This window comes from Fusarium mangiferae, assembly GCF_900044065.1.
Source record: "Fusarium mangiferae strain MRC7560 genome assembly, contig: FMAN_scaffold001, whole genome shotgun sequence".
Classification (NCBI taxonomy): Eukaryota; Fungi; Ascomycota; class Sordariomycetes; order Hypocreales; family Nectriaceae; genus Fusarium; species Fusarium mangiferae.
Window position 1 is genome coordinate 3541151 of NW_024573921.1, and position 13561 is coordinate 3554711.

The 13561-nt window shown below is 51.0% G+C and overlaps 7 protein-coding genes across 7 annotated transcripts; 4 read left to right on the forward strand and 3 right to left on the reverse strand.

Annotated features, from left to right (window-relative positions):
- Positions 1-256: 256 nt before the first annotated feature.
- FMAN_01619 (uncharacterized protein) lies at positions 257-1157 on the forward strand (the record flags this gene model as incomplete). Its single annotated transcript, XM_041820989.1, has 3 exons — positions 257-518; positions 574-602; positions 657-1157. The coding sequence occupies 3 exons, from the start codon at positions 257-259 to the stop codon at positions 1155-1157; spliced, it is 792 nt and encodes a 263-aa protein (XP_041676960.1).
- Positions 1158-1972: 815 nt separating this feature from the next.
- On the forward strand, positions 1973-2427 carry FMAN_01620 (uncharacterized protein; the record flags this gene model as incomplete). The annotated part of the gene is made up of 2 exons (XM_041821000.1): positions 1973-2094; positions 2157-2427. The coding sequence occupies 2 exons, from the start codon at positions 1973-1975 to the stop codon at positions 2425-2427; spliced, it is 393 nt and encodes a 130-aa protein (XP_041676961.1).
- A 1592-nt stretch (positions 2428-4019) lies between these two features.
- Positions 4020-4956, forward strand: FMAN_01621 (uncharacterized protein; the record flags this gene model as incomplete). The annotated part of the gene is made up of 2 exons (XM_041821011.1): positions 4020-4130; positions 4192-4956. The coding sequence occupies 2 exons, from the start codon at positions 4020-4022 to the stop codon at positions 4954-4956; spliced, it is 876 nt and encodes a 291-aa protein (XP_041676962.1).
- An 818-nt stretch (positions 4957-5774) lies between these two features.
- Positions 5775-7610, forward strand: FMAN_01622 (uncharacterized protein; the record flags this gene model as incomplete). Its single annotated transcript, XM_041821022.1, has 1 exon — positions 5775-7610. The coding sequence occupies one exon, from the start codon at positions 5775-5777 to the stop codon at positions 7608-7610; it is 1836 nt and encodes a 611-aa protein (XP_041676963.1).
- Positions 7611-8079: 469 nt separating this feature from the next.
- On the reverse strand, positions 8080-8391 carry FMAN_01623 (uncharacterized protein; the record flags this gene model as incomplete). The annotated part of the gene is made up of 1 exon (XM_041821033.1): positions 8080-8391. The coding sequence occupies one exon, from the start codon at positions 8389-8391 to the stop codon at positions 8080-8082; it is 312 nt and encodes a 103-aa protein (XP_041676964.1).
- An 84-nt stretch (positions 8392-8475) lies between these two features.
- Positions 8476-9098, reverse strand: FMAN_01624 (uncharacterized protein; the record flags this gene model as incomplete). Its single annotated transcript, XM_041821046.1, has 2 exons — positions 8476-8880; positions 8937-9098. The coding sequence occupies 2 exons, from the start codon at positions 9096-9098 to the stop codon at positions 8476-8478; spliced, it is 567 nt and encodes a 188-aa protein (XP_041676965.1).
- Positions 9099-10309: 1211 nt separating this feature from the next.
- FMAN_01625 (uncharacterized protein) lies at positions 10310-12093 on the reverse strand (the record flags this gene model as incomplete). The annotated part of the gene is made up of 4 exons (XM_041821057.1): positions 10310-11732; positions 11788-11867; positions 11925-11956; positions 12012-12093. The coding sequence occupies 4 exons, from the start codon at positions 12091-12093 to the stop codon at positions 10310-10312; spliced, it is 1617 nt and encodes a 538-aa protein (XP_041676966.1).
- Between the last annotated feature and the right edge of the window lie 1468 nt (positions 12094-13561).

Consider the following 13561-nt stretch of genomic DNA (forward strand, 5'->3'; position numbering starts at 1 on the left):
ATGTAGTATTTTCTCGTGTGTAGTTCGACGGTTGTACCTTCCTTGTAAGTGATGTCCCGTTAAGACAAATAGTGGAGCTGCTCGCGTCATGGACAAGTCCGAAGTCCGTAGTCTGTGTCGTGGTTGGTCAGTAAAGGGGGAGAAGAGCCAGGGTCCTGAACTTAGCTGATAGATACATGCATGTCGTGTTGTCCCTTGCGTGTTTTACACAAACTTCCAACTTCCAAACCCAATCGTGATACTCGCAACAAACGCAATGGCTTCCAACCGTCACGTTCTTGTGCTCGGAGGCAATGGAAAGATTAGCAGGCTTCTCACAGTCATCCTGCTGAAGAAGTCCTGGACTGTGACGAGTCTGATTCGCAACCCTGACCAGATCGATGACCTGAAGAAGATCTCGGAGGGCTTACCAGGAGACCACAAGATCCTGGTCCATGATCTCATCAAAGTTGATAGTCAGGAGAAGGCCGCGGCTATTCTTGACGAAGTGAAGCCGGACTCTGTCGTATTCAGCGCTGGTGGGTTGGATCTCCGCCCGGTAGCTGCGAGAAGCGTACGCTGATCAGTGAACAGGCCCTGGAAGGGGAACTGATCAAGACACGGTAGAAGCTCTCTTATGGATTGTGAGTTGCTGTGTGTAACTGATGTGTTTATAGATCATCCGCATCGATCGTGATGCTGCAATCTTCTTCATCAAGGCCTCGGTCGCCAACAAGTCCGTCAGTCATCATGTCCAGGTCTCCTACTTGGGCGCTCGACGCGAGCAAGCTCCCTGGTGGACTGCTGAAGACTGGGAAGGCTGGAAGAAGGTCAACTCAACCTTCCTGGGTCCTTACTATGAGCCCAAGACTGCCGCTGATGAAGCTCTCGTTGCTGAGGCTAGGAAGAGAGACGGCTTGACCGCTGTATCGGTCCGCCCTGGCGGTCTCACCGACAAAGACGAAGGGGGAGTGCTCTTGGGACAGACGAAGCAGGCCAGAGGCATGACCACTCGAGCATCAACAGCGAGAGTCATGGCCTTGGTGTTGGAGAAGGAGGGTGTGAAGGGACATTGGTTGGATGTTCTCGACGGCGAGGAAGATGCAGCGGCTGCAGTCGATCGTTACGTTCGTGATGAGACGGAGTGTGCTGAAGGAGAGCCAGTCCTGAAGAACTAATCCCGTAAACGAGGATCATCGGGCATCACGACCTCCCAAGGCCAAGACGGCACTTGGTGGCATTCCTGTGCCCACCCCTACCCACCATGGCACGCGAGTCTCCCGTCCCTAAGGGGCCTAGTCAGGTACCCGGCCTCGCACCCTCGTGAGTCCCACTGTTTGTGCGGGCCGGTAGGGAACCACCTAGCAGGACGTGCGCTAGAGTACCCAAAAAGGGGAGAATAGCTTCATGGAACTGCAACATGGTTTTTTGATATTCACAACTTTGATATAAAAGATATAGCCATGAAACTCGATGCGAAGTTTGGCATCATAGTGATGCAACTTGTCCAATTTTTTCGAAACGTGCATCGCAAAGTTGGGCCCAGGATCAGTGAGTGCGTAGTTGAGCTTCCCATACTCTCCCCTTTGATATCAGAAATAGAACCGCGAAACTGCTGCACCAGAAACTGATGGCCCTAAAGCTCGAAAGAGCCCGCTGAACTTGCAATCACTCGCTGGATCTTTTGGCTATAAAAACCCAACCTTTCTCCCCCGCAGACTTCTTTTCTCTTCTTCAGGTCAACATCGCTCGCTCATTCACGACCGTCGCAACGCAAACACAAATCAGTCAAACACACCTCCTACTCGCTTTCATACTCAAGTCTGCTTCCTGTTACATCTATACTTGCTCTTTCCTAAGGTATGTCGCCCTTCTCTTTGTGTTGTTTCCCTCCGGGTCACTTCACTTCACGTTCCTTTGTCTCCCCTTCCAGCATCTCACATTTGCCCTTAGCATACCTTCCATCTCCAACTTTCACTACATCATGGGTACTATGGCGAAGATCAAATTCAAAGTTCGCAAGTTCTTGGCAAAGATGAAGCTCCGCCGACGATTCGCGAAAGACGCGAAAGCCACTGCCAAACATGAGGAGCGTCTGGCTAAAGTCCAGCGGGTGTAAGTTTATCTCCAATTCTCTCGTCATACATTCACGACATAACTAACCTATGTTTGAGCAGCGAGGGGACAGAGCACCGCATTGAACGCTCGATGGATGTTATGGTTGCTGCTCGTCGCAGTGTGTACGGAGCTCACATGCTCCCTCGCACAACCAACTTCGGGGTCACCCCTGAGGAGGCCCGTGAACTCCATCAGAGTCAGCAGGCTTACAACGCTGCTCACGCCACTGTTGGTAAGGACGTCGCCACCCCGGATGGGGGTGGTATCTGGGATGGCGGTGCTGCTAAGGACGACGACGCGACTGGCAACCCCAACCCCAACCTTATCTAAATCCATCAATCCCAGATGACCAACGAATTCATGAGCTTTACGAAAGTCACGACGAGGAAGGGTCTTTGAGGATTTTGAGCGATGCCTATGGTTTTGAACGGGTGCCAGTACTACAGCAGATGAAGTGGTTTTAACATGGCTGTCTCTTCGAGACTCGCACAATACATCAACTATACCCAAACTTGACCATCTCTAACGTGAATGACTTCATTTCTATATTTCTACATTCCCTAGAATCTGTTTGACCTTATTGATACTCCTGAGTCACAGCTTAGTGCGCTCGAAGTCTAAAATTGAGCAGTGTTGTATATCCTTCTCCCGTGGACACCCCAGTGTAGCAAGCCCAAAATAGGCGTGTTCTACTAGGTAAATCCATTCCTGTACACTCTCCCTCCCATACTCTTGCCAACCTCACTCCCAGACACCCAAGACCAAATACATCGAGCCAGCAGCCACTGTTTATTTCACTGGTGGGCTCGTTTGCTGGGAAGCCTAGGGCAGGGCAAACACTGGAGCATTGTGCAACCACAAATCGATAATTCACAAAACCGCCATGCACAGGAGGCAGATAGTCTTCTATTGTTTACTGTCAGTCCGTCTCCCGGGGTTACGAGCATTATGTAGAATCTGGTGGAAGAGTGCCCATGCCTCAGGGGCGGGGCGATGGGAGCTGAATCGGCCGGCGCTGGAGTGTCAGGCCGCACTGTCAAATGACGCAATCCTTTACCACATGGCATACCTACCTTACCTTAGCCACTGGTGGTTAGGTAGGCATCGGTTGATGTTATCACACGAAGTTCCAAGATGATCTTGTGAGCCGGTAGATAGGTAATCATTTGGTGTTGAGGACGTATGATATTTATCCCTGCCCACCCTTCACAAGAGGAGCATAGACAATCATTACTGCATATACCTCACATCATCTCGATAATTATTTGTGTCTCTTCTTGCAGATGTCAAGTTAACCGTGTAAATATCCAATCGTGCAACGAAGACTGCCAGGCATTCACTTGTCTCTCCTGATCCACCAAAAATGGCTAACACCAACTTCAGTAAAGTTGTACCTACCTGCCACTCAGACTCGGGTTCTCACCCACTGTACCGCTTTCCAAGTCTGCGCTCACGCCCTTTTCGTCCGTTGTACTCAACACTTAAAGACCTTGATCCTGAACAATAAAAAAGACTTGAGTAACTTAGCATAAGTTTAGGATACCTTTTACTGAGTTTGTTTATTTTAATAGCCTGTATCAAGGTCCGATATTTTCTTGGTCCCCGAGCACATCCTTGTCCCTGCCATTAGGTAGTTCTAGCAACGTAGGTGCCTTGCGTAATCTCGTCGCCCGTGGCATATAGGTGGAAGGTGGTGGTTGAGGGAAGGTCGATACTGCTGCAGCTACCTTCCTTGTTTTTGCTCCTTCGCTAACGAATTCATTTGGACTTTCCACGTTCGTCGCAGGATCTATATCTTCTCTTCTTGCATCCTTGCTTTTCTTCTCCATCATCATCATCATCTCCATCATCATCCACTTGCTTCAACAATCAAATTCCATCAAACGATCAACAAAGACATCACTTTGCTATAGCTTTGCAACATGCATACAATCACAAGTCACAATCTACCCACCGCTACAATGCCTCCGACTTCTGAAGCTGCCCCCGCCAACTTCAGCTCTGGGGAGTCTGGATCTTGCCTTACAAACCCTGTAAGTTCTTTCATCCCTTTCTCATCATCTCGAGCATCGCAGCTGACAACACCTCTTCCAGATGCTTTGGAACTGGAACACTATTGGTGTCTGCTTTATTTCCGAGGGGTGGTATATGGATTCCGGGGCCTTGTTTGCCACCACCTGCCTCGCCGCCTTTGGTTTGGCCGTATTTCTTCAATTCGCACGTCGTGCCTCTAGAGAATGGGAGCGTCACCTATTCGCCAGAAACATCGGCAATCCTCAAGCATTCTTTGATCCCATTAATGGAATTGAACTTGCCCCCCTTCAACCCGCTGCTGCTCAACCCGCTGCCGCTCAACCTGCTGCCGCTCAACCTGCTGATGCTCAATCTGCTGGTGGTCAATCTGCTGGTGGTCAATCTGCTGGTGGTCAACCTGTTGATGCTGCTCAGCCTGCTCAGCCTGGTGGTGGTCAATCTGCCGATGGTCAACCTGCTGCCGCTCAACCTGCTCAGCCTGCTCAACCTGCTCAACCTGCTCAGCCTGCTCAGCCTGCTCAGCCTGCTCAGCCTGCTCCCGCTAATGCCCCCGGCAATGGTCAAGATGCCGCCAACCGCCTTCCCCCTTTTTGTCCCAGCTACGTGGAACATATTATCGAGGCTTCACTGTGCACGCTTCGGCTTGTCATGACCTATGTCCTCATACTAATGGCTGTTTCCTTCAATGGTTACATCATCATCTGTATCTTCAGCGGTCATTTCTTTGGTAATGTAATGTTCTGGCGAGATCCGGTGGCCAAAGCCAACAAACCAAATGTTTACCAGCGTGTTTTCCAGCGGCCTATCGTTTTTGGTAATGTTTAGGAAGCGTGGGAAGGGATCGAAGTATGGGCAACAATATGCTGGAGGAGGTTTACGAATTGCTTAGTTGCAAGTTGGTAGAGAGGATCCATTCTTTACACTTTATTTTACATTGCTTCTTAGTACATAATAAGAGGTTCTTGTTGATTCTTTTATGACAGCAATGCATGTTGTGTGTAAGCCAGCAGCCTTGTTGGGACCTTGATCCTAAATGAATTACAAAAAGACTTGGGTAAACTACTAGGTAGGTAGCATGAGTTTAGGATACATTTGCATGAGTTTAGGATACGTTTGCTGAGTTTGGGATACGTTTGCTGAGTTTATTTTGACACCCTGTATCAAAGTCTGATATTTTCTTGCTCCCCGAGGCCTTTACAAGAGGCTTGCTTGACTTGATCTGGGAAGCAGGTGTCATTTTGACGACATCATCCCAGTCTAAGACTAAACGGGACATTTACATACGTCTCCTGTTTCTTGTCTGTCAGTTGGTAGGTACCTAAGTTAGTTATCAATCAAAGATGAATTGGCTGACAAATTATCTTGGCGAGGAAGTGGATGTCCCCCCAATTTCGATTGGCGTTAACCTGTCGATCCTCAACATGGGGTTGTCCTACTAACCCAATGGAGCAGCCCCCCGTTCGAGTCTCGACCAAACTCGCAACTTTGATCAAATGCAACAGCTTTATTAATCACACTCCCATCTCCATCTCCATTTCCATCTCCATCTTCATCTCTAGCACCACCACGACTCACTTGTACTGATACTGGACTGATTGCTCTTCCATCAAGTCTTTACTACAGAGGCTCACTAGGTAGCCATCATGTTTCGCCATCTCATGTCGTCAAAGGTGCGCTCCAACGCTGGCTGCTGGACCTGTCGTCTCCGCCGCAAGAAATGTGATGAGAAGCGTCCTGTCTGTGATTCGTGTGGCGCTCTCGAGATCAGTTGTTTCTTCGATGAAGAAAAGCCAGAATGGATGGATGGTGGACCAAAGCAGAAGGCCATGGCTGAGAAGATCAAGGCTCAGGTCAAGAAGCAGGCCAGCCAGCGTCGCGATCGCAAGTATATGGAGATGCTTGAAGCCGGCACTCGCAACGTCACACTACAGAATGAGGGCCAAAACCAACAGCAGCCTCATGACGCTGCCATGTCCGCTGCATCAGACACGGATCCTGCTTCGGGCCACGAGTTTGGGTCGACACCTGCTTCTAGCAACACCAGCGGCGCCTCCCCCCCGGATATGCCATGGCACAGTCACTTCGTTGTCCCGGCTGAAGATTCCAGTAGCTCAACTGGCGCCAGTACCGAGATTCATTTCATCATGATTTACCTCGACTACGTCTTCCCTTATCTCTTCCCCTTCTACCGCCCTCCCATCTTGGCAGGCGGTCGTGGCTGGGTACTCGACGTGCTCCAAAGCAACAAGTCCGTCTGGCATACAGCTGTGTCCCTTACTTCGTACTTCTTCAGCATCGTCATGGCCAATGGCGCAGTCGAGCATCAGGAGTGCACAAACCGAATGGTTCATCAATTACAGTCTCAACTTGAGATGGGTTTGAGGGAACTACAGCGCGAGATGACCGCTGTCAACCATAAGGTATCCTGCGCCGGCGTCCGAGATCGCCTCCTTGTTCTACAAGCTATCCTACAAATGCTCATCTTTGAGGTTTCAACGAGTAACAAGGACCACTGGAAGATGCACCTCGATGCCGCTATTACCATGTTTCAACAGATCCTTCCGCAGTCGGAGAAATGGGGCGAGACATTGGAGGCTCTCTACAGCTACCGTTGGCCACCGCCAGAGATGGGTATCCGAAGACCCTTTAGCACTAATCAAGCTGCCCTTCGCTTCTTTACAGCTAATGTCCTCTACATCGATGTCATATCCAGCATTACACTCGAGCAGGCACCACGCCTTCAGAAGTACCAAGATAACATTATGCCCAGCTGCAAAACTTACACTAACCCACAAGAAGTTCGGATCTCGGGCTCACTCTTCATGGAAGATTATGTTGGTCTCAACAACTGGGTCGTGCAGATCATTGGTGACATTGCGGCGCTGGATGCTTGGAAGAAGGAGCAGAAGAAGAAAAACTCGTTATCAATAAACGAATTGGTTCAGCGAGGCAAAATCATGGAAGACGCCCTCAAGGGGGGGCTCAGTGTCATTGAAGCGCAGATCCAAGCATCCGGCCCCTTCTTCGATCCCGTAATAAGCGTTGTGGCAAACCCTACTCAAAATTACGGCTACGGTGTTGATACTAAACAAGCCCCTGGCCTTGCGGTCAATAACATGATCTGGCTCCAAGCAGCTCTTACATACCTCCACGTCGTTATATCCGGCTGGCAACCGTCTTGCCCAGAGATACAAGCCTCCGTTTCCCGCATGACAGAACTCCTGACGACCCTTCCACCCAATGTCTGCCTCCGAACTCTGGTGTGGCCCTTTTGTATTGCAGGCTGCCTTTCGCCCCCTGAAGACGAGGATAGATACCGCGCAATGGTGGAGCGGTTGGGCCCGGTCAGTGTATTCGGCACAATCAGAGAGGCGCTTGAAGTTATGGAGAAGGTGTGGTCAAGACGAGATCAGATTGATGAGAGTTGGGATGTGGCCAAGTGCCTTCAGATTCTGGGACACGGAGTTTTGCTGATTTGATACCCTGGGGAGTGAGTTCGTTGATTGGCTCAGGATATGAATATTGCTTTACCTCACCTTCTACTGTGAAAGGGACTTGCTAAGTTTCCGTCATTTCAGGAAGAACATATGAATTGGCATTTCGTGTCTTGTTCTCAAGTGCCATCCCTTTTTACTGCAATTCAAGATAACTCCATTTGAAGCGGCACCTTGCTTTTATACTCTGTCTTATCTTCACACATTTTTTTGTTTATCTGTTTCGTGTTCTCTCAGCAACAGTTATTCTGGCCAGGGGCCATGGATCATAAGGTACGTTGGTACAGCGGTTTGTGGTTAAACAATCCATGTCAACCCAAATCCCATTTTTATTCATTTTCTGATGATGAAGCCGATCTAGCCAGTAGACATTACCCAGGTGTTCCCAAACATTCATTTCCGTAAACCGACAAGCAAAGTAAAGCGTCCAATCTATTATATTCTAAAAGCACGATTACCCCTGAACTCTTTTACCGCCGAAGAGTGTTTGTCTCTTCTCGAGCAGATCAAGATCCCACCAACCCTCTACTCGCTCTAGCAGAGTCTTGCGCTTCGACCAGACCCTCTCAAGAGGACTCTTTGGTCCATTATCGTTCATACGTCCCGGTGATACCGGTACTGGAGGCAAAGGAGGAAGATGTTGCAGAGGCTGTGGTACTTCCTTTCTCTTTACTCGGACAGGCGCCGTGGGGGGCGGGGCACACCACGGCTGGCGTGCGCTCTCAGCATCAGAAGAGTCGCTGTCGAACCGCTTCGCCATGGCCATGGTCCCCAGACTTCGCTCCTGGGCCATCACATGCGGTCCTAGGCTGATGCCCAGGGCGTTGACCTGCCCCTCACGGCCGCACCCTCAACCCTCGATATCCTTGGGAGCAGGGCGAGAGGCACCCTTTGTTCGCTTCCAGAGGCATCCGGAGGTGATGGCGGAGAAGGCGAACAGCACGCAGAGGGCAATGCTGAGGCCCCAGATGGACTTGATCTGGTAGCACGAAGCCTTGTCAGGGTCGACCCAGGCGAAAGTGTTGCCACGGGAGTGGTATACGTTGTGGAAGAGGGAGTTGACAAAGTTGGCCGTGTTGCCGTCCGAGGGAAACTTGGGGCATGAGAGATAGCTGACGGGCTTGCCGACAGTGCATGCGACCACGATGCATGCAACGAGAAGCATGATATCGGCACCAGTCGAGAGGAGGAGAGGAAGCATGCCATCCCAGTAGAGGATGTAAGAGATAGCGATGTAAAGGGTCGAGATGCAGGCCTGTATCATGTTAGTCCGTCGCCCTTCGCTCACAGCACATATACCAGTCAACTTACAACAACCAGTGTTCCAATCAAGGCAGAAGGCGCGGCATAATCAGCGTTGACCATCTCACCAATGAAGTTGGCAGTCAGTCCAATGATCGTGATCAGAGAGATGAACTCCATGGCTCGCATGGCAGTCCAGGTGTGCCCGAGGGCTCCGAGAGCAGGCTGCATCTTGGGCATGAGGTTTCCAGCTGATTCTGTGTTTAGAGAGAGACGAGGGCGCGACGAGCCAGCTGTGCGCAAAGGAAAGTTTTTGGCGTAGAAAGGGATGGAGGGGGGTGAGGAAGTTATTTTGTCTAAGTGAACGGCCCGCCCAAAGAAGAGGCGAGAGATGGACTTGTAAAAGAAAGGGAATTCGTTATGAGATTCGTCTGGTCGTGAGTAAGAAGGAAAACCCAAGAGAGGACAAAGGAAACTAAGGAAAAGAGACAAAAGGAAAAGAGAGAGATTGGAGTGTTTGCTGTCTAAGTTGTTTGATGGAGAGAAAAGGATATCTCAACCAGCCCGATACTCCGTGTCTTTATACACAAATCCAAAGTCAACAAACCTCTCCGAGATACAAGAATAACACACTCAGTTCATGGGTAGGACCTTGTCTAGCCTCGTTTCCAATTACAGCAACCGCCTACTACCAGCCGCCATCGCGCTTCACGCTCTCCCACAGACGACCATCTCAACCCTGCCAGTTCAACAACATGATACAGCAATATTCTTGCTGTTCCTGGGCGTTAGGTTTTGTCGGCCAATGAGGCTCCAGAGGCTTAACGTTGTGGCGGCGCTTAGACGAGCAGGGATGTTGGATGAATAGCAATAGCCGCGCAGGGAAGAGAGCGGCTGGTGTTTCAGAAAACATCGACATGGCCATGATTGGGTGAGAGTCGTTCTTGGGGAAATACGGTTCGTTGGCCCGGATGAGGCTCCTTTGTTTAGAATGAGGTCGCGTACACGGCGAGATTGCGTGGGTGAAGATTATGAGTCCACTGTAGCAAGTTATTCCGGGATAGTCGTCCTACTGCAACGGCGACTGATCCGGTCCAGGATCGATCTCGGCTGTTGATCTCATCTTGTGTGGCTCATAATGATCGTCGTGAATCCGTTGTTGGTTGTGTTTCACCTGATACAGCATAATCGATCGAATGCTGGTGGCCTACCATAGGGGCCACGCCAAATTGGCTGAAAATAGAGCGACATGACATGTCAGTTCATTTTGTTGCGCCAGACGCCTATCTAGGATCCTATCATGAATACAAACATGCTGTCCCACTGCTTATTATTCTGTACATTCTCAAGCCCACACAACCAACAGAGGCATTAGTGCCCCAGCCGTCGTTTCAGTTCCAGGTTATGATCCACCATTCTCAAGATAGATTTAGCACATAAGCTTAACCAAGGAGATCGTCCATGGCAGACCCGCCGGTCTTGGGAGGAGCACTGCCGCTGGAAGATGGAGCTGCTGGGGCTCCCCAGATTCCAGCACTGCTCTTCTCCTTGGCAAGTTGGCCCATTGCGGGTCCAGTCTTGGGTGTCTCTGGCTTCTTGACACCTCCACTGGCCTTGCCCCAGAGAGCTCCAAAGGCATCTCCACCGGCAGCGGGTGCTGGCTTGGCTGATGAGCTAGTGACGGGCTTCATGTTAGCCATAGTGGTAGGGCCGCTGGGCGCAACGTTGGAGGCGCTTCCCATGCCTGAGAAGGCAGATGTTGTTGGTGTCTTTGCTGTCTGTGCTTGGACAGAGCTGAAGTAGTTAGGTCCAGTCTGCTGGAAGGCAGCAGGCTTGGGAGCCTGTGCCGCAGGGGCAGCAGGGATGCTGAAGGCAGAATAGTTGGGCCCGGGAGTTCCTGAGGCACTTGGTGCAGGCGAGATGGACGCCATACTAACCATGTGGCTAATGTCAGCTTGCTGAGGAGCCGATTGAGGTTGGGGAGCAACAAACTGGGCGGTTGAGGAGGCCGTCGATGTCACAGCAGGGCTTTGCATAAAGTTGTTGGATGGTGCTGCTTGAGCTGGGGTAGCTGACTGGAAGTCGTCGAACTCGTCGTCGTCGTCTTGCGCAGGAGCGGCGGCAGTGTTGCTTGGGGCCAACGCTGGTGCTGCAGAAGACGCTGGCGCAGGGTCATCGAAGGAGAAAAGATCAACCTCGGGTTCCTTCTTCTTGGGAGGCTCAGCGGCTTTCTTAACAGGAGTGCGCTCGGGTCGCTTGGCGGCAGCTCTTGATGAGCTGGCGGCTGGTCTCTCACCCTCGTCGAACTCGTCGTATTCCTCAAATCGCTCGGATCGGCTGGCAGCGCCATCGCCTCGCCAGTCATCAGACTGACCTCCAAAGCCACCGCCATCGCCATAAACACCACCAGAGTATCCGCCATAGTTGCCAGGGCCACCGCTGCTACCACCACCACCGTAGCCAGCGCTCTCACTGCCAAAACCACCGTAACGGCCAGAGCTACCGCTTGAGAAACCACCTCCAAAGGTCGCACCACCCTCAACTCCAGTGTACTTGTTCTTGGTCGCACGTGCCTTCTTGCGCTCGGTCCGGATACGATCCACGTCACTAAGAAGATCGGCCAACTCCTTGGCTCGGTTGCGCACGTTGATGCCCTGGTCCTTTCCGTTCTGATCAATAAAGTGAAATTGGCGCAGCATCTTGAGGAGCGAGATGTGGCCTCTAGCATCGTCGATAACGCGCTCGGAACCGTGCTTGATAAGAAACTCGAGTAATTGGAGGGCCTTGTAGATCTGACGCCACTCCTCGGCAGCCTTCTCGGTGAAGCGACGGTAGATCATAGGCATAATCTCGTTAAGGGTTTGGCTGGCTCATGGTCAGCAAAGTTGGTCTTGGATACGGTTCGAAATGGCGAGCGTACTAGTTGAATGTTCCATTGGCAATCTCTTGCATAAGGGTCGATGAAGCACCCCATGGCTCGTTATTCGTTGCTTCTCGCACCTGAAGATGGGTAAGTCGACAATGTCCCGGTCTGTTGTCGCGCATAGCTCAACCAACCTTGGCCTCCATCTCGGTAAAGTTCATAACAGCTGGACATCGTCAGCGACTTATGACGCGCATTAGGTGGTCGCTAAAAGGGGGTACCATTCTGTGCCTTCCGAAAGCCTGCCTTGAGGTCATACAAGGTCAGGTTGGAGACCGTGTTCTTCAAATCGTTAATATCCATGGTGAATTGGTCCAAGAAGACGAAAGCCAGCAGAAAAGTCGAAAGATCGGCGCAAAAGACGCGGAGCCGTTGATGATGCTCCTGAGGGGATTCGTAATGGAATTGAATGGAGTATTATCTGGAGTTCAAGATGCCCCTTGCTACGCTATTGCCATGGTGGACACTTGGACATTTCCCAGAGCCCAACGTCAGCATGGATCATGTCTGATCACGTGATACTGTCAACATTCCTGTATGATGATATAGAGATTATGAAGTTGAGCATTCATTCGGGGCTTATGTGACTGGCCTGAGGTACAATTGAATTTCCAGCATCTCCTGTCCTCTAGTTGTCATATGGATGTTACAGTTGTAGAACCAGAAACCGAGCTTCTAGCAGGTTTAACTCATCTGGAGACTTCCATGGATGGGAACCTTTTAAGTCCCCGCCATACAACCTTAGACTTCAGGCCTGAACAGGGCCCGAGAGGGCCAGTCACGGCGCTAGAATTGGATACCAGACGTCAAGCTGGTCCAAACTTTTATCTTCCCTTTCTCGAGATCAGTCCAAAAGACCAACCTCAGCACGTACATCACCAGTTTTCTGTAATTCTATCGATCTAAATCTGCATCTTCTGTACTGTCAAGCCAATTCCCCAAGTGTTTTAGTCTTCAAGGTACGTGCAAGTTCAGTTGTTTCCCCTGCCGCGTTTGCCTTTGTTCTACCACAGAGAGGTCTGGGGAAGCTCAAGCTGTAGTGCACGCTACAAAGAGGGGAGAAGCAAGACGCCCTTGAGGCAAACATTGGCCATCTGAGCACCTTTCTTGGGTCAATGGTATTATTCTGACCCGGATTGGGATCTTGGGTAAGCCAGCTGATCGGCCCAATACCGGTATTGTCGGCTTCTTCTCGCCTTTGTTCCTCACTGCCAGCTTGAGCTTGCCTGGTGCTGGTCTGGTTGCCCCTGTCCTACCCGGTCCTGCGGAGGGAGGGGAGCTTCTTTTCCCGGCGTCTGACGGTTCAAAATGCATCGGAATGGTCACTTCTGCCCACGGGTTGATTAATGGACTGGATACTGGTACATTACATGAGACTCGAGGTGGAGGGCCCATGCAATCCACCGGGGTGGCCGTATCCCACGTCCCCTCCAATGGGGGTGGTGCTTTGGCAAAAGTCTGCTGCACTTCGGGCATGTCGGGCCACTGACTCGACGCGTCTCTCTGGACTGGTGGTTTGAGGGGCCATGTATGTACGTACTACAGTACAGTACAAGACTTGCTGCAGCCAGACAGACCAGAGAGGAGTGTGTGAGTCCAGCACGATACGATACGTTGCTTGCTTGACGTGGCCCGGGCAACCTCCATCAGCTCCAAGGATAGCCCCGTTGAAGCTTTGACGGGAGAGCGAGCAAGCCAGAGCCAGCCATTGAGTCCACAGCACAGTCCAATGTGGTCTTGTTGTTTCTCGATGCGTGTGCTTGCGCTATTT